General features: G+C 39.5%; 2 protein-coding genes across 4 annotated transcripts; both read right to left on the reverse strand.

The window, feature by feature from the left end:
- Window positions 1-2,467: 2,467 nt before the first annotated feature.
- On the reverse strand, window positions 2,468-5,493 carry cd4-1 (CD4-1 molecule). The gene is made up of 6 exons (XM_086311393.1): window positions 5,302-5,493; window positions 4,730-4,758; window positions 4,178-4,336; window positions 3,957-4,094; window positions 2,683-2,925; window positions 2,468-2,601 (listed from the first exon to the last, which is right to left on the reverse strand). The coding sequence occupies exons 2-6, from the start codon at window positions 4,755-4,757 to the stop codon at window positions 2,489-2,491; spliced, it is 681 nt and encodes a 226-aa protein (XP_086167519.1). The 5' UTR covers window position 4,758; window positions 5,302-5,493; the 3' UTR covers window positions 2,468-2,488.
- A 97-nt stretch (window positions 5,494-5,590) lies between these two features.
- Window positions 5,591-19,388, reverse strand: usp5 (ubiquitin specific peptidase 5 (isopeptidase T)). Of its 3 annotated transcripts, none has more exons than XM_086311389.1 (20): window positions 19,088-19,388; window positions 18,400-18,528; window positions 18,233-18,296; window positions 18,002-18,129; window positions 16,653-16,798; window positions 15,382-15,566; window positions 15,178-15,272; window positions 12,681-12,874; window positions 12,388-12,459; window positions 11,523-11,610; window positions 11,237-11,362; window positions 10,803-10,956; window positions 10,509-10,671; window positions 10,328-10,416; window positions 8,867-9,052; window positions 8,410-8,553; window positions 8,176-8,318; window positions 7,354-7,504; window positions 7,135-7,219; window positions 5,591-6,416 (listed from the first exon to the last, which is right to left on the reverse strand). In XM_086311389.1, the coding sequence occupies exons 1-20, from the start codon at window positions 19,193-19,195 to the stop codon at window positions 6,323-6,325; spliced, it is 2,544 nt and encodes an 847-aa protein (XP_086167515.1). In that variant the 5' UTR covers window positions 19,196-19,388; the 3' UTR covers window positions 5,591-6,322. The 3 variants fall into 3 exon arrangements, with proteins under 3 accessions (XP_086167515.1, XP_086167516.1, XP_086167517.1); XM_086311390.1 differs by having other exon boundaries at window positions 8,924-9,052; window positions 18,233-18,299; window positions 19,088-19,387; XM_086311391.1 differs by having other exon boundaries at window positions 18,233-18,299; window positions 19,088-19,387.
- Window positions 19,389-19,609: the final 221 nt, after the last annotated feature.

The following is a 19,609-nucleotide window of genomic DNA, read 5'->3' on the forward strand; positions in this document are numbered from 1 at the left end:
TTTTAAGACTTTTCCATGCTAAATGATTTTTATATCATATATTCATGAAGTCTTTCGCACACAAAAATGTAACATTTATATAAAATAAATAAATAAATCAAATTTGTGTCAGCTTGTGTGCACTTGCATGGAAAGTCAAGGGAAAACAGCAATGCTGGTGGTTCATGTGGTGAATGAAGCCAGAATGAAGCCTACACCACCACCCTCACACATCTCCATCCACAAGTTACTCATAGACTCACTTTATTATGACACTTGTTTCAGTGATAAGCCACAAAACTATAAGTTTTGTATAACTATAAGATTCAAGTTCCAATTCAATTTTCAAAATTCATTTTTCTCAGTAACCATTTCTCCATCACATTTGCTCAAGCTGATTTATCATCAGTGGTTTATTGTGTTTTACTTTCTATAAAACTGCAAACACTAAAAATTCACTAAAGCACATTTTCCACAGTGACGCACTCGTGATGCACAATGCTAACCGCAATAGGCAGCGGTGAATGTAATTGTGGTGGTTAACCATTATCAGTTCCAACCACACTGCTCTGATTGACAGTTAAATAGAATATGATGTATAAACGGAAATGGAACAATCCAGTCTCCTTGTAATAGAGTGATGCACTGAAACATCTGTATACAGTAAAGATTCAAGATTATGATGGCCGAAGAGGAGCTGCTGAGATTGGATTGTTCATTTTGTCGTACAGCCCGCAGCACATGATTTACTCCCGTCTCACCCTCAGCATCCTCCCCTGTCCCAACAACTGTGTCTTGAAACCACTGGATCTGAGCTGCCCCTCAGAATGGACCAGAATCTTCTCCATTCTGGTCCCTCCCAATGAAAATCTTAACAACTTAGGCTCTGCCTTTCCTTCCCTTACACTCTTGCTGCTGTCTTTCTGTCACAAATTATCCCTCACTCTTGCCTTCAGCTGCTCCACCCTGCCCTTACTCTCTTCTTCACCTCTTTTGTCCATTGTTCATTACTTTGGATGGTTGAGCCGAAGTTTTAAAATTAATCTAACATATGTGTAAATTTAGCCTAGTCTGGAAATTAATCATCACACTCATTGATTAAACTGCATAACTTCAGTCATAAATTCCACAATTTCCTTATAAAAACTTTAATAAATAAATCCTTTTAACAGAAGTTTAGTTTACAAATGATATCCTAGGGTTATTTATTGCATCGTTTATTTCTTATCATCTGGGAAGACCATAGATCAGAGTGTTTGATGTGAATATAATGATGCTACCAAATTTCCTGCATAAACGCTGATGGTGTCCTGTGCAGTGACTGTTTGTGGCTTCTAGAGAGTGAGCTTTCAGACTGATCAGTATTATTTCTCCCTAAAGTATTTTATTTGATGTAAAGTTTCCATGTAGATTTGTTACATAAGTACACTGTAAAATATTAAGTTTATTGAAATCAGTTGAAATGAAAATTTACTGGATTTTTTTAATAAATGTTTTTATACATTCATACAATGACCCTAAACAATGTTTTATAAACTAAAACCCCAGAGCCTGTTTAATCCAAAATACAGATACAATAATAAATGTTAGTTTCCCATGCATGACTTATGTATTCTGTTATGCATTAAGTAAATCAACTTCCTGCCCCTCACCTCACCACATAAAGCTCCTGAGATGCAGAGGCATGTTCTTCAAAGTGCAAAGTAAATGAATGTATGCAGTTGTGCAGAAACACTTTCTTGCTTCACGTTTAGGCTGTTGTCTCAACGGTGTCTATTTATTACTTTATAAATTATCTGCAGTCAGGCAGCAGATTGTGCACCAGAAATAAATCAATCAAGTTTAGGGAACATTTTCCAGAGAAATGAACTGGAACTATTTTATTTAAAACTAGACCTAAGGAGAACCATACTGGGCCATACCCTCCATAGTGTGTGCGTGCCACTGTGTATATAAAGGGCCACAATTTCGAGGTTCATAGTATACTAGCTGAGCCAGTCTCCCAGGTAAGGTAGATGTTTATACTTATCCAGCTTCACTTGAGGAGTAGAATAGCTTTAACAAAACTGAAGTCAGAATTATGACAAACACAATAATTAAGAAGTTCTTATTTTTTCCTTGTGTACTTGTGATGGAAATACTTATATTAGTGATGCATTAACTGTGCCTGATCTCATCCTCAGATTGTCTGACAGATGTTTCTTCTTGTTTAAAAACTTCTAGCTTAAGACTCCTTACATGGATCAATTCATGAAAGACGTTAAATATTCAGTCTGTTCTGAAACTGGTGGCTCGGCCAGTAATTTATTTCTGTTCTAAAACAGTCCAAAGTGTTTTCAGGATAGTCACATTAAATTAAATATTACCTCTATTAAAATGTAGGTTGTGCCCTTAATTTTGAGTAGATTTTGCCTCTTTAAATATAGTTATGTAGAATAAGAAAAAAACTTAGGAAATTCATAATGAACACATAAGAACACAGTTTGACATAAAAACAATTATTTATTAATCACAGCAGGAAGTAGGAAAGCAAAACTGAGCACACAATGGCAAAGGTGGTCTTTGGGCTATCCTTCGAGCTGCACAGTGAAGCTGTTGTTGTTGATGTTGTAGGAGGCGGCTCTGGAAAGGAAAACACACGTTTGTTTTTCTTTTGATCACAGTGGAATACAGGAGTCTTCATTTCCAGTATCTGTGTATTACCTTGGACTGTGATGGTCAGATGCTCACTAAGCTGATTGCTGCCACAGGTGATGATACACTGCCAGATCCCATTATGTGAGCTTGTTACAGGTTTGAGTTGAGCTGTTGGTGACCACTCGGGTGAATCTACATTTGGGCTCCTCCACTTCACTTCACAACCTTCAATGAGACCTTTCACATCACACTGGAGCGTTGCCTCGCTGCCCAGCAGGAGATCAGCAGAGGGAGTCACAGAGACCGACACTGTCAGCAGGAGGTGAGGACACAGTGAGAAGCATAAAGAGAGAGAGGAGGCCATGATGAACAAGGGACTTGATCCAAATTCATTAGACACATGAAAAACCTCATAACATCAGAAAAAGACGATGGTTTACTACAACTAAGTGGGCACATGGTAAACTTTCTTCTTCTTCTTATTATTATTAGTCCTTTATTTATCCAGGTAAAAAAATCTCATTGAGATTAAAAATCTCATTTTCAAGAGAGGCCTGGCATTGTGGCAACAAAAGTCAAAATACACCTACCACATAAGTGTATGACATTTAAAACAAATACAATATCCTGTACAAACATGTGAAAAATATACAACAACAGATCAAATTAAGAGTGGCATTAAATATAATCACACTGAGTAAAAGAGTTATTCTCTCATTCCTTTAAGATAGACTTAAAGTCTCCCAAGGTAACCAATTCTGATAACTTCAGTTCCTTCTGCAGATTATTCCAGGAAACAGGGGCAGCATTTTTAAAAGCCTTTTCCTCCAGTTCTGTTCTGATTTTTGGGACAATCAATTGTATGATATTGTGACAACGAAGGCTCATAATATCTTTCTGCACTGCAAATCACTGTAGGCCAGATTGTACAATTTTTTGTTTACTCACCGTTAATATTTTCTCACACAGGCATGACGACCACACAAAAATAGCCCATAAACTTTTTAAGCTAAGTTAACTTAAACACTTGCCATGCCCATCCCTGCCCACCTCGAGTCTACCTCTGTTCAGGGAGTTCATATGGAGTACAAACGTTTAACAGGAAGTTAAATGTTTGTGATGGATGTTGGGATATGGGAAATGTAGGACTCTATGGTTTCAAGACTTGAACTTTCAGTACTGTAATCTGGATTTTGCTCTCTGCTACTTTGAATTGCCATGATAAAAATCATGGTAAAATTGCTGGTGTGTGTGCGCACTTGTAAAAAGTGGATTTTAAATTGATGTATATTATTTTCCATTATAACTGACCTACAAGAGTAAATCGCACAACTGTTTACCTGAGAACACAGAAAGTGTATGTTCATGACGTGTCCCATCTGCCAAACATGTGAACCGTCCAGCATCTGTTTCTCTCACACTGGAGATTTCCAGATTCGTCCGTCTCACGACTGACCTCTGCACAAGTTCAGCACTGCCTAACACAGAATATAAAAATATGTTCTAATATAATGTTACCATCAAATACTTTACTGTTAAGTGTTCTGAGATACTCAAGTACCTTTGCGAGTGAAGCCTGACGGATAAACAGTAAAAAGAAGGTCATTTATATGATGCCACTGCAGAGAGCGTGTGTAGCTGCTGACCCCACACTTCAATGTGACTTTCCCCCCGACTTTTGCAACAAAAACTTCACCTGCAGCAGAGAGTGCACCCAGCACTGAAAAGAAGACAAATGGAGTCAACAAACACTCTGCTTAGTTACATCAAAACTGCTCAAAAAATTAAGGGAACACTTGACAATCCCAGTATAACGAAGTCAGTTAAACTTTAATCTGTCCCGTTTGAAAGCAAAAACCATTTTGAAGCCATTTCACCAGCTTTGGTCCAAATCAAAACGACATGAGAAACACCAGAAAGGCAACAACAAGGCAACTTCCAAAACGGGAACAATTTAAAAGGTGATGGCCACCGAAGTGACCACTGCCCTCTTCTTTCCCATTGTGACTCATTCTGTAGCTTCACTTTTCCTTCATGCCCTTCTCACTGCTGAGACGTCACTTTCAGTCTGTTCAGGCCTTCACAGTATTTTTCCAGAAGTATCTTTACTCACCAAACACAAACCACACCGGCATCTTCATTCTGAGGGTTTAAAAAATGTTTTACCGTTGAGATTAAACTAGGAAACAAATTAAACATGAACATGTCACTTCATACATGGCCACAGAGTTTCTACCAAGAAACCACCACACCCTCTGATCTACTTCCATCCTGTGTCACTTATTAAAAATATTAATCTTGTAAAAAAAAAATAAAAAAAACCTCTTTGTGGCTTTTAGTTTGTCTGAAACAATATTTAAACTGTTTCCTATAAAACTGCTTCAACTTCGTATGTTCAGCAGAAAGGAGCAGCTTTTAAAAAGAAGGTTAAAATTGAGTAAAGTGAGAGTCAAATTCTCATAAAATAAAATCGCATTTACATCAAAGAATGCCAAAACTCATCTAGAGCTATACATGAAACTAGTTTGGATCATTTGAAGATATTTTGTGTTTACTCCCCATAACTGACAAAAACATAGATTTACAACTTAAGTCTTTTACCCTCAAATATTAAACCATCTATATGCACCAGGGTTGAAAATGAGATTTAATTGGGGTTAATTAAATAAAAGGTTGAGCACTTACCTTAATTCTGAGCACGTTCTGTGTCTTTTAGCAGTTAATGAATCCTCTCTGTGCTTCACTTCAACAACATGAGCACAAAGACAAAAATACTAAAGAGGTTTGAGAGCATCTGAAGAGAAACCCATTCTTTGGTAGTGGTGGGTGCAGTTTAAGTCACTCTAAACCCAAGTTATAAATGCTTAAACTGCACATTTGTCACCAGAAAACGGCAGTTCATCATACTTTTGTCTGTAATCAGGATGTGAAAATAAAAAAGAGAAGCTGCATAATGCAAAAGGACAGACCACACTTTATTTGACAGAAAGACAATTATTTATTTGCCACAGCAGAAGTAACAAAGCATTTCTGTTCAAAAATAAAAACAAAATAAAACAAGAATCACCCAGATATCACCCTCACCAAACTGAAGGAAAACAAGCTGATTTGGTGCTTTTCCTTTTTGTAACACACATTTGTTTTTATTCTTTTTTTATTCACTGACATTTTCTCTTATTGTGGGTGTTTAACTCTTTTGTCCTCACTAACAGGTAGAGGAGTGATGACACCAAGCTGCAATCATCCAATGAAAGAAGAGGGGACCGGAGGCGGCAGTGACTACTGATGGCAGTGGAAATCAATAGTCGGGGTTAACAAAACAAGTGAAGGGACTCAAAGTCGCTAATGTTTGGGACTTGTTCCCTGAAGCAGGTTTTCTGAAATCATTTGCGAGTTAAACTTGAACAGATGGCTGACCGATCATCAAGGCCCAGGAAACAAACCAAACCTGCTCTCTGAACAGACCTGTGGTTTGTAATCAGAGGATTTCAAGAAAAATATCAGCCCAACATCTCATCTGTACATCTGCACCAATTAATTGAGTGTGTAATACGCAATCTGAGAGACTTATTTACACTTTTGTCAGTTGTGAAGCGTGCCAGGACTTTTGCAAGAGCTTGGTGGAGTGCAACTATGAATTTTGTCATGGGTGTTTGTTAGCGTTCACGTATCTTCTCGTTCACCTAAAGTGTAACGCTGCTCTGCTTCATTCAGCCACCCTGCGGTAGAAGTAGAGATATCCCAGGTCTTTGGGAGGCTTCTCTGAAGCGCACACCTTCTGATCATTGAAGATCACCCATCTGTGAGACACAAAGAGAAAATGCAGTTTACAAAGGCCTGTTTAACAGCACCTGCTGCCTCCAAATGAACAACTCAGGTACAGATGTCATAATAACACATTAAAGCAGGTAGTCAGTAGAAATTGATCCATTTTCATTATTCAGACATGAAACAAACATTTTTCCTTTAGTTATGTTGGTGACAGATGGATATAAATCCTTCAAACCTTCACTTCTTTGACAGATTAACACATCAGACCGTGCACATCAGCAGCCATGAAATGAGTTTTGTCAGAGTAGATGTGGAGTATGGTGCCCCCTGCTGAAGCTACTTTATCATTTCAATGCAATTCTTTACAGATGTTTAGCCTGCACTAGAAAATAAATTAAATTCAGGGACCAGGAAGCACATTTAATAAAAAGTTCTTCAGGAATTTCTTTGTGCAAGTGGGGACATGAATGCAGTAAATCACAGTTATTTTGTTGCGGTATTTTTATTGTTATGACAGGTGATTTTAAATTTCCAACCAAAACTGTGAAATATTCCTTAAACAACAAGAAGTCTTGTAAAAGCCAATAAGAACATGAAAGACTGGCTGAGCTAATCTGAAAAAGTATGAAATTACATTTTAAGGAACTGATCGTGTTTGAGCAAAAGTTCTGAATACGCAGCAGAAAGAGACTCATGAGAAATGTTAGGAACCACCGTCTCGAACCTCAATGTGTCTAAAATACTTACTGCTGGTCCTTCTTGATGTGGGCAACGTAATGGCCACACATGGTGCTCGTCCCCATGTGACTGATGAATGCAAACAACTCATATTCTGGACAAACAAGAGAAAAATAGATTGACTGTAACACATTAAAGCACTTTATTAACATAGTCTAAACTAACGTGAGCAGACAATCTGATTATAAAGATTATTTCTCCTCTTTCCGTCTCCTCCTATGGACTTACTTCCTGGTCCGTCTCTGACGCGGGGTCCAGGTGGAGGATCCCTGCCACCCTCGCTCTCTGCAGCTGAGCGCCCTCCTTCAGACACATCCATGGACTCCAGGTCATCCAGGTGAGAGAAGATCCAGTCTACTGCCCGGTCCAGGACGTTACTCTGTGTGACAAACACCAGTCAAGAGTCAAATACTTTCTAAGCTTAAAGCTGAGTCTCTGTTGATCACAAATACTTCCAAGAGTCTAACTGTTAGAGAGCAAAGACAGCTGATGAAAGACCATTAGAGGACAGCAGCAGCACAGAAAGATTTCTTAACACGCTGTTAGTATTTGCTCTGGGGAGAAGTAGCTGCTGTGTTTGGCTGCACTCCGAGTCATCAACCATCTCCCGAAGCTCAAATGTGTGCCAAACACCTTTAGGTAGGCTAAGCTATATGAGGTAATGTCAGAACTACGTCACCATTTACAAGAATCTTTCAGGAGTCCCTGAAGAGGGAGGAAGATCGATCCAACCAAGTGCTCACAATCAAGGTGTGTCAGTGAACTTCAAACAATACCCTATGTCCCACCCCAAGACAGATAGATCATGTAATGTCAAGCTACAGCTTTCATGCTGCATGTAGGCAGCTTTGGTCTGGTGTTTTTATATACTACAGATGTTACTTACTACTGCACTTGTTGCAGCCCTGAGTTCATCCTCCCTCTCTCTGTAATCTAACTTTCTTCTCATTGATTAAAAAGGAGACAGCAGAAACTGTGTGCCTCAGATGTTATTAAGAAAATCCCCTCTTTTAAGGCTCAAGCCCTTTAAGAGAGAAAAAAAAATCTGACCGTTGCTCGAAGTGCTTTGGTTGCCTGGTCTCGGCTGAAGCCCATAGAGACGATGGTCGCCAGGTGCTCCTCAGACAGGCTCTCTGTGGGTGTGGTTCCAGGTCCAGAGCTGCAGCCAGGCAACACCAAGGGGGCAGAAAAGTCTGCAGCCAATCAGAAGTAAAAGAAGATGTGAAAAGCAACAGTCATGGTGAGATGGTTTGATTTTTGGCAAATCACTGTTGGTCTACACACCTGGATCATCCATGTGGCTCATGGTCCAGTTCATGGCAGCATCAATTCCAGTGTTCCCCGTGTAATACACCGCTTTCCTGCAGGCCTCTAGTGGGAATCCCATTTCACATAACTGGGACACAGTGGAGTCATCGAGGACTGGAGCTAAGAGAGAGTTGAAAACAGCTGAATTACTTGGATGTCGTTTTTGGTACAACAGCACAAGATTTACAAAAGGAAAAAAAAAAAAAAAAATTTCGAAAATGAAATGTTGTAACTTATATTAATGTAAACTTAAACTGATGCTCAGAAAGAAACCGAACCAAAACCTTGTTTTGAACCAAAAAATGTTTTTTAAAAAGGCAACTGAAGGACGCGTGAGAACAGAAAAGGCAGAAAAAAAAAAAAGAACAGAAGGAAACAAAGGTGGGCGAATGAGTGAGAGGGAGGAGGGAAAGAGCAGAAATGACAGACTGACACAGCAGTGGGGAGTAGAGCGAGTCGTCCTCCTCGTTGCCATGGGAACCCAGGATACCTTTAACCTCCACATCTGGTGTCATGAGTGGGGGCGGGGCCACCTCTGGCAGAAGCTCCTCCCCTGGCTGCTGGCCAGTTGCACGTAGCCCGCTCAGGTCCAGAGTATCAGGAACATCGATGCTCACGTCTGCATCAGAGAAAAGTCACACCATTACAAACCACCTGAAGTCACTCATCATCAAGTACATTTCAAAATGTCAACTTCCTGTCAATGGCTAATAATGTGTGGGTTGTTTTTTTTTTTTAAACAATATATTTTGATTTTATTGCAGTTTGCAATGTTGTGGTGGTTGTTCCCTAGTGAGAAATCTCAGTTTCAGTAATCAAAATAATTTAAGCATTTTTTTGCAAAATTTTAAATGTTACACATCTACAATTTTTAAATATTGTTTTACACAGAAGCATGGAAGCAGCAAGTATTTGAAAACAATAACAAACAGACAACCACTCCCCCACAAAAAACAAAAAAACCAAAACAAAACAAAAAACAAAAGAAAAACAAAAAAACAAAACAAAAAAACAAAACAAAACAAAAAAAACAAAACAAAAAAAAACACTGCACTCCCTCATCCTCAGAGTGGCGACAGTGTTCCCATTCACAAGTGATGAGGGGTCAGTAGTAATGTAGGCACTGTCTCGTACTACTGTTATGAGTTATGGGTTTTGTGTAAAGATCAAATGATGAGTTTTGTCTGCAGGGTTAGGAGCTCAGACATCCAGAAGGATCTCCTTCGTGTTTAAAGGAACCAGCTGAGTTAGTTTCACGTCGAGCTGGGAGGAGACCCCGTAGTAGACCAAGAGCTAACTGGAAGCAGTATATATCATATGGCCTACGAACACTTCCAGATCACTAAAGAAGAACTGGAAAGTGTTGCTGGGAAGAAGGACATCTGGAATACCCTGGTTAGCCTGCCACTACCATAACATGACTTCACATAGGAGGGATGAACAGATGTATGGACGGCCTTTGAAATCTCAACAATGTAGCATTGCTCTCTTATTTTATTTTGCAGCACCAGCGTAGGCTTATTACATTTAATGTTTTTTTTGTTTTTTTTAAATAAACAGCCTATTTTTGTAGGATCTCCATCACCTCTTTTTCTAATAAGGTCTGACTGAAGCAGGTGACACTCAGTTCGGCTAAAAAAATAAAAAATAAAAAAGGTAAAATACTTTTCAAACACCTACTTTCACAAAGCGTTCATACCCCTAATCCCTTACTTGAGTTTTATGCTTTGTTAAGCCAATTAACTCAAAGACAGCCTGGATACAACAAACTTGATTCATAGTAAACCCCTCTGGCGTGCATTTTTGTACACAGAAATTTATAAAGAAGAAAACAAAACAAAACAAAAAAAACAACATGTTTTCAAAACAAAAATGTAACCATATCTTTGCTCACCCAGTTTTTTAGGCACCCAGTCAAGACCAAAAGTGAATTTCTTAATCTGGATAACCAGGTGGTCGGGGAAAGAGGCAAAGCGGGTCGTTCTGATAAATGAGAGAAAGGCTGTCATTACTAAAGATCTTTTAAAATCTGTTCCAGTTCACTACTTCCATTATGAGGGCGTCTCTCTTCATACTTGGTAGCAGTAGTTTTTGCTTGAACAGCCGAGCTCCAGAAGTCCGTGAGGATCTCTGGTTCGCTGAGAGCCGCCATGCACGCTGTGAAGGGGATTTGTGCACGCACTGTCGGAGCTGACGAGTCCCCCTCCTCACGGCGGCGCTCAGCCTCCTGAAGCTCTTCTGTTATTTAAAAAATAAAATAATAATAATAATAATAACAACGGGTTTCTCTTTAATGAAATGCTCAAGTCTAAATACCTGGAAAGAACTAAATGTTAACGTTGCAGAGAATGTCCTCATCCGCTGCTCACCTGTGTTGGTAGCCTGGTCCATGGGCACGGGCAGCTGGACGATGTAATCCACCCGCTGTGTGTATTTGGCCTTCTGTGTCTGCTGACACACAATCCGCTCCTCCACCAGAAACCTGAAGGCTTCAGACGGGTTGGACCCAGAGCGGCAGTTTCTCTGTAGGATGAAGAAAATGGACATTTAAAACAAAATAATAAGGAAAAAATGTAAACGTAAAAGACTTTAGCTCAGTGCTTTGAGCGGGCGACCACATGCCACACGGCTGAGGGCGGCCGGCCTGTATTCGAGTTCGACCCGCGGCCCCTCGCCACATGTCTTCCCCCTTCTCTTTGCCCCCACTTTCCTGTCCTCTCTTCATTGTGTCTATCCAATAATGTTGAAAAAGGCCAAAAAACAAACAAACAAATAAGAAAATACAATGAGAGTGATACTTTACCTCCACCATGTTTATGAAGTGCAATAAAAACTCCTGAGCATCCTGTTGTCGATTGGTGGAGAACTCCGGGTGGCCCCGCCCGACAAGTGCTTTGAACATTTGCGGTGCTATTCCGATTTGGTCTCCCTGAAAGCAAAGCCGGAGAAGAAGGATTTCTCAGTTGTGGGAGTCATCATTGGTTGTACTATAGTCTCACTCACTTCTGAGCGATAATCCCAGCATAAGGGACGGATATTTTTTTAAACCTAGTTTTTTGGATCCAGTATGACTGATTCCTTCTGCTTACCCTGGGTTCAGCTGCACCATTTTCCTCTCCTGGGTCTGGTACTGGTTTGGAATAGTCTCCTGACAGCAGACCATAACCAAGCTTGGCTCTGTAATAAACAAACAAAGCTGACAAGATGCACATCCAACGGGATGCCAGAGCCTCATGCAGAAGGTGGATTTAAATATAGACCAAGATGTATTTTTTACATTTTTATTTCAAATAACAATCTGGAAAATCTAATCATGGAGCTGATATTATTATCTGTGTTGAAAGGTCGCTGCGCAGCTACTGAAAAGCAGAGATTGTTTACAATAAAGTAGATATGAGTTTAATGAAAACAAGAAAATTAGGTAGCAAGTAGACTTAATCTTATTATATCAAACTGTTGATAAAGAGTCAAGTTACATGAGCTGTGTCGACCTTCTGTTTTCACAATAATGGATTTTTCTTTTTTTCTGAAGCGAGGCTCTTTAGTTGATTTTCTGCTGTGCTATCGAAATAACAGCAAACAGGTGTCGATGAAAGTCTGTCTAAAAATAGCGCCTTTCAAAAGAGAAAGGCAGTATTTACACATTAAAAGACAATTATCACACTTGAAAATGCAGCTGCCAGAAAAGCACACAATAATTGGGTTCGTGGCTGACAGCTGGCACACTGTAAATGTGCCTGTGTATATTTATGCAGATGGCTTATTTGATTCTACTGTGTGTGACACCAATATCAGAAAGCCATATGTGTGTATGTAAATACATGTGCATGAAAACTAAGGTAGCACGAAAACATGTCTAACATTTTAAAAAGAGTCGCTTTCCCTCTCCTGCAGTACAAATGAGGACATTTAATAATTACACAAAAGCTTGTAGTTTAAAATGAGGAAACTCACACTTGGGTTTTGAAGTCCTGGGTTGGGTCGCTCGGTGCTTCATCAATTATCTTGTCGATATTAGACACGTACCTGCGAGGCACGGACAGAAAAGCTTGAAGGAAATTCTTTGGATTCATCTTAAATGTTAATGCAAAGTATCAGACAAATTTTCACCTTTTAGGTGAATATTGACTAAAAAGCAATATTTTTATTTCAGTTTGCTATAAGAAATAACATGCTGGACACAGCTGGATGGTGACTGTTTCAAAGAAAGAAAAAAAAAAAAAAAAAAAAAAAAGGAGGTTACTGACTTGCTCTGGAAGTCTGGGATGGTGAAGAGCACTTGCATGACAGAATTGAGGTAGCAGCTGTTTCCCAGGTTCTTCATGCCAGTCAGGCCGGGGCCAAACAGGGGGCGCAGGGTGGTCCCCGACTCCTGGATCACCTCCCACTCTCCCACACGCTGATTCACAGCAATCTCCAGCTCTGTCATTGTCCTCTCAGTCTGAAAGCAGAAAAGTCAATGCAGTAAGTATGGTGGCTGCAATCACACTACCTGGACTGGACTGTATCTGGCTTCCGGACTTTTCAGGCAGAGCTCAGTTAATCTGAGTGGTTTAGAAAAGTGTAGGGACTGCACTGTTTGTGAATGAAACATCGGTTTACACCATGTGGAGAAACGCTTCTGTGGCCTAAATACTGAACTGTTAGCTGAAGAATACATTCATATTACTTGCCAAGGCCAGCAGCACCTGCTGTTGCTGTATGAATTCAGTTTGAATCACTACACCGACTGCTCCATCAGTTAACACAGAGGCCATCCAAATGACTATGAATTTCATTTCATTATTTATTTAAAAGGGACAATGCAATTTAAGTTAGTTCTAATGCGAAGCAAGAAACTGATGTGCTACACAGAGTTTAGAGCTGTTGCTAATTTTCACTCAAATTAAAAATTTTAAATACAAGACTCTATGCAGTCCAATTAAAAACTAAGCATACCCTTACTGCTTCCATAGTAATTAAGAGGGTTTAATCGATTAACTGATTATCAGTAACAGATCGGTAACAGTAACAGATTCTCATTGACCAGCTCTATAAAATCAGAAGATTTTACAATTTGTAGGCAGTCACCTGAAGGTCAGGCCACATAATGCTCAGAGGCCCCAAAAACTCAAATGCTGCATCTCAGATTGTACAGGCCTCAGTGTGTTAAACATTAAATTTCATTAAATTTCATTGATTTCATGATTAGAAAATCTATGGCTTGTTTTTAAAGGTTTCCAGGAGAAAAAAAAATCTCGCTTAAAAAACACAGCATCGTGGCTTAGGTTTGCAAAGTTGCATCTGAACTAGTCACAAGAGTTCTGAAACAATTTCCTTTGGATAGATCAGACCAAAGAGGACATGCTTGACTGTAATACACAGCACCACATACTGAGAAAACCAAACAGCACAAACATCTCGTTCCAACTGTCAAGCTCAGTAAAGGGTTGATGACTTGTATTTGTTTAGCAGCCATACAACCCGGGCCCCTCACAATCATCAAGTCAACCATGACCTTCTCTGTTACCGAAGTATTCTAGCCAGATATGAGGCAATCTGACCAACAAGCCAAGTCTGGCTGAAATTGGGTATTGCAACAGAACAATGACACAGTTCAATATTGTTTGGTTTATGATGCAGAACTTTAACCTAAGATGATTTCCTCATAAGAAACAAATTGTGTAATCCAAGCTTTTATTTAGATATTTATTCATTGATGCTCCCCAAAATTTAATTTTGATTGCTTGCATGTTTATTTTTTGCCTCATTGAGCCAGTTTATCTTATTCCACTTTAAGCATGTTATATCTTTAATATTTGTGCTGCCATAACTTCTCAACTTAAGATAAACAAAGTATCTTATCTTACAAGTAAAGGGAAGATATGCTGCGTAAGAAAGCAAAATGCTTTGCAAGAAGCTTAATATAAAAGCTTAAAGAAAAGTTTTTATATTAAGAAAACTGATAAACGAGATTAGGCAGTATGACTCATTAATGACACCAGGCAGGCAGACAAGACACTATAATATACAACTAACTGCTGTATTCTGTCTTCTGCTTTACTATCCCACAACTCTTTCACCTCCTCGGCTGTGCAGCATCATTAGGTGTGCACAGAAAAACATCAGCAAGAAAAGAAATAACAGAGTACACAGTGAGAGGTACAGACATCTTAGACAAGACAGCTGTGTAGACTGCACTCTGCATAAGAGGGGAAGCAGGTGGCCAAGAAATAAAAGACAGCAGGGATTCAAAGAGGAAACAGGTGTTGCAGAAAAAAAGGAAGCAGATCGATATGATAAGCAGTAATAATTATATTAAAGCACTATTATATTAAGAACAACATAATATGTAGTTAACGAAAAACAAAAGCAGTAATAAATGAAAACCAGATGAGAAGGGGGTGAGATATTCAATAAGAGAAGTATCTTTTTTAAGTATCTTCAGCTCAGTAGCAGTGCGACTTTTTTAGACCTTAATTTTTGCAACACCATACAATCAATGGCTATCTAACAGACAAAAGTAGACACCACCATTATTTGGATGTCTGCAAACAGAAAGGGGGAAAAAAAAAAAGTCCCATATCCCTGTCTAAATTTACAACACTCCAATCATAAAGCAGCAGACTGATCAATACTTCTATCTACACGACCTTGATCTAATGCATAACATTAAAAACCAGGAAGAAATATGACAGCTCTCAACTTGCATTGGTCGATAAGTGAACAAATCCAAAATAAAATCAGCAGAAAAATAAAACTTACTTTCTCCATGGTCATCATGTCAATACCAAAGTGAGCCAGGTGCTCTGGTAACTTGGAATCGAGCACCATGTCGTCCTCATCATAGGAATACACATCTGGAAAAACAAAACAGCACAGGGACAGAGCTTCAGACACATGCATAAGCTCTGTAAAAAAAATTTAATTAACAGAAACCAATTACTATCAAATTGTTTTTTCGCTTACCAGCGCCATCAGGAGTGATGGTACCGAGTTTGACAGCAAGTGGGTAACCGGTCTCCTGGTAGTGGAGCAGAGCATGGTTGTTGCCTCCTGAGCCATCAAAGTACCTGCGGCCACACAGAACTTTGCCATCCGTTAGGTTCATCCAAATGTTCTCCTGGAGGTCACACACCTCACACCGCCAGCCACTACGACAGACAGAAGAGAAAGCCTCCAATAAACACACTTTCTGATATAAAGATAACAGGCCTTTATAGAGCTTAAATGACAACATTCTCTCTTTTACGATGTATTACTGAAACGGGAACAGGATCAATATTGAATCAGTGGATTCTAAATGTAGAAAGGCAGTATCTCGACTAAAATAGATACACCTGTGGCAACTCCATAAGATTTGTACATATAGACAGCCAGTAGGGGAGGGCGGTAAAAATGCTATGAATTTGGCCAACGGTAGCAATTTTGACTATACCGCTCTACTGCGATAGCGCATGTTGATAATGTCATCAAGCTGCGCCTGTTTTGGTCAAAAGCATCGCAGCGGCTGCAAGCATGGAGCTTAAAGGTGGGGAGGAGGAGGAGGAGGTGATCATAAAGGGGACTGGTGTGACGTCGGTCATATGGACCGTGTTTGGGTTTAAGCAGCCGGATGTTAAGCAGAAAAATATCATCTGCAAATTATGCTGGGTACAGTAACAGCGAAGAACATTTTGGAATATGAGGAAAGCCAAAAACTGCGCTCTCCACAAACGCCCAGTCAGTCAAGTGGAAAGACAAAAGACGGCCCTACACACCAACAGACTGATCTTTTCCAAAGGCACATTTGCACTTTATCTTAAACAACTATAATTTTAGAATTTAGTGTTTTACTGATATTTTACTTGTATTTTTTTATTCAAAGATTTTTTCACATTTACCTTCATTTTTATTTGTCATTTAAGATTTTTGTGTTACATTGTTTGGAAAAGGATCGGTTATATCTTAAAAATTATTTGAAAATTTTTGTAATTAATAAGAAAACAAAAAAAACTTTTGCACAATAAATGTTCTTAAAATGACATTCTATACTGTTCAGTCATTTGGACATATCAATATATACAGATGAAAAGAATATCGCAATATATAATTACCGCACAGGATTCAAATTATACCACAATATGGATTTTAGGCCATATCGCCCAGCCCTAACAGCCAGCACATCTTTTATCAAATTTGAAGAGAATATGTGAGCTGCTGCACGGCAAGTTTATTAAATAATAGAACTTTGGCCTCACCTGGGAGGGATTTTGACTCCATTGTCTAGCTGTTTAAGGTCAGCGGCATGCTTCGACTCCTGTCTCACCTCTCCATCCCACTGCTGAACTTGTAAGGTATGAGACACCGAGTCAGCTGCCATGATACCCGCCATAGACAGGGACACCTAGGTGGACAGCAGGGGGACAAATTTCAAGAAAATCTAATTTGAAGTCCACTTGCTCTTAAGCACAGAAATTTTTCTTTAAAGAAAAAGAAAATTCCCAAACAGACTGGAAGGAGGCAAAAGGTTAGATGATGATAAAGAGATGATATAGCAGCACTATGCATCCTCTGCACACAAACAAACAGGCAAGTATCATGAAACAACACCAGGAATTATTCCACCATGGTAACAAATACAGCTCAAAACAATAAACCAAACATTACTCAAAGAATACACATCTTACCACCTACAATCTAAGTGATTTGATAAAACTTCAAATACTTGATAACTGACAATAGAAAAAGCATGAACTCTGGAAAATGTTGGCAGTCAGGTCTGGACATTGTCTGAAGTGAGGCAGGCAACTTGAGATAATCCACTCTGGTCGTGTTCTCACTACTGGAAATACTCTTGTGAGGTTTAGGCGAGACAGCTGCCTAGGCAGAGCATGTGGAGGGCAGGACACATCATGCCCACTGTCACTGTGAATTCTCTGGACAATTATTTGCACTATTTACACATAGGAGCATCCAGAGATCTCACACTTTGCACTAAGGGGCTGACGTGTTCAAAAACTGCTTATCATTAAATCTGACTGTGTCACAGTTGAGTGCTCACATCCAACTCAATTGGGAAACAAGAGAAAATGCCTCGTTTATCAACCATAAATCATAATCTACACCTATATGCATGTCACCCAAGTTCTAGTATTAAAGGACTGTTGAAAAGGTTCACTTGTTTGCTAAGATAATGTAAGGCTGTGTGATTATGATAAAAATCATAATGATTATTTTGGTCAAAATCTTGGTGCAGTATTATTTAACAAAATTATAGCAAGACTTTTAAAAGATTATGGATTTATTCAACTTTCAAAAACAAATCAGTGGATTTCCTTTCATTTTAACTATAATTTGATGAGGAAAAAATACATGTGAACATAAATAACAAAGAAAAGGGATGGGTTTCCTATTTCATGCCACACTGTGAAACAGGATGTGGCATTATAATTATTTTGCATCAGGTATCTTGTTTGATAACTGAGCATATAGTAAGGAGATTTCCAACATTTGAAATTAATAAAGCACATCTTATCTTACCGTTTACTGACATACAGACAACCTGGGGAAAACCTGAACAGACTAGAAAACAAACAAGACCTCTCACCCGCTCTCTTACGACATCAGGCATGGTGGCCAGGTCCTCGGATGTCACCTCCTGCCTGTCTGGCAAAATCACCACTTTTACGTCCTCCTCATATTGCTCCTGCTCTACATCAAACCCTCCTTCAATACCTGAAAAGAACAAAAACAACAAGGGTGGAAGCATGTCTCTAGGGAAAAAAAACCCATACAGTTAGCCTTTTTTCTTTAAATACATGCATGCTTATGCACTCACCTATAGCCAGTCTGGTGGGCTTTTTCTTAGGTGGGTGTCCAGAGCCAGAGTTACCATCATCTTCCTTCTGTTGGCATTGAGAGTAGGTGAGTGGACATGTAAAAGGATGGTGCTGATAGAGACAAATGTAATTTAGATCACCGTATTTTAACCATAAAGTGTCCCACCTTGGCCTTACGAGTCCGGGTGATGTGCAAATAAGCCTTCTGACCAGTACGAGCATGATGCCTGTCAACATACTGACTCCCCAAACCCAGGAAACTATTCATGCACACATACAGGCCTCCTTCACTCTCCTGTAAAGGAAGCACAGACAGTGTTTAATGCTTACTGTCCTCTCTGTTTATCTCGCACCACTTGTAGTAGACTTGCAAATTAAAGTTGGATGCGATCTATAAGTTAAGCATGTCACAGCATCAGTTGCTACAGTGAAAGTAACTAGCACTCCTGTCAATTTGCTAGCCTTTGGTGTTAAGCAATGCTCGTTTATTTTAAAGTCCACAGAAAAATAGTGTCTGTTAAGTGTGACACACTGAGCAAAGTTAAATTTACATAATCAATGGTCCTGTAACAGTTGTGACTGACTTAGTTTGACAGCTTACTCAGTTATTAAACCCACACAGCTAGCTAACAAGCTATAGCCGCTAAGTTTCCATTACATTGCATTATTAGCTTAGCTTGAGGCTAACCTGCTAGTTAGTTGAAATGGGGAAAACGTAGAAAAACAGAGCATTAAAGTGAGACAGCACTGGCAAAACGTTACGTTAGTGTGAATCACGAAAGAGGAAGGGAATACAACACAGCAACACTGTCCATCGGCTGAAGTTTTGATTTACAAAAGGAAAAATGGCTCACCGGTGAGGAAAATGACAAGGCGCATTCGTCTTTGTGGACGCGGTCCCCGGGTTTCGGGACCCGAATTGTGGACAAAACCGACATCAAAAGCTCACCAACGTCCGCCATGACGAAGCTCGCTAGTTCCACCTTGCAGTGGGACACCTGCTCTGAGTTTGGACACCCAGCCTCTTGATACCCTGGCTCGGAAGCGCGTCTGTTGTCTGGCCCGTGTTGTGCTGCCTGTGTTTGCCTGAATGAATCATGAGACGCTGCCTTGTGTTGAGGGAAGGCCGTAAAGAAGTCCCGCACACAGAGTGGCTGCTGCTCATTACCGTAATCCACAGGATATAGGTACGCGTTCTCATTTTTGTAATGCAAAAACGACTATTTTATACTTGGTATTTCCACTGCCGAGTCGCCTTATGAAAATGTGAATGTGCGTTAGTGCTTTATTAATTATAAGAAATGATTACTTTCTTCAAAATACAACCAACAACTATTAGTTTCACTTCAAACTACCAAAGTTGTTTTACATCTGTA

The sequence above is a fragment of the Aulonocara sp. 'chitande type north' Nkhata Bay genome, linkage group LG11 (genome assembly GCF_057382095.1).
Source record: "Aulonocara sp. 'chitande type north' Nkhata Bay isolate Kocher_YH1m ecotype deep benthic linkage group LG11, A_spYH_male_GT1.1, whole genome shotgun sequence".
Classification (NCBI taxonomy): domain Eukaryota; kingdom Metazoa; phylum Chordata; class Actinopteri; order Cichliformes; family Cichlidae; genus Aulonocara; species Aulonocara sp. 'chitande type north' Nkhata Bay.

Bases quoted from the DNA above. Each gene is read 5' to 3' on its own strand.
- cd4-1 (XM_086311393.1), bottom strand. From the start codon at position 4,757: ATGAAGATGCCGGTGTGGTTTGTGTTTG. The intron at 4,337-4,729 runs GTGAGTAAAGAT...TCTTCTTTTCAG, and splicing joins GCCGGTGTGGTTTGTGTTTG to TGCTGGGTGCACTCTCTGCT. The intron at 2,602-2,682 runs GTAATACACAGA...TTTCCTTTCCAG, and splicing joins TCTGACCATCACAGTCCAAG to AGCCGCCTCCTACAACATCA.
- usp5 (XM_086311391.1), bottom strand. From the start codon at position 19,195: ATGGCGGACGTTGGTGAGCTTTTGATGTCGGTTTTGTCCACAATTCGG. The intron at 16,799-18,001 runs GTGAGAGGTCTT...CTGTCCACCTAG, and splicing joins CTGATGTCGTAAGAGAGCGG to GTGTCCCTGTCTATGGCGGG. The intron at 7,505-8,175 runs GTCAGATTTTTT...TTTGTCACACAG, and splicing joins CCAAAGCACTTCGAGCAACG to AGTAACGTCCTGGACCGGGC.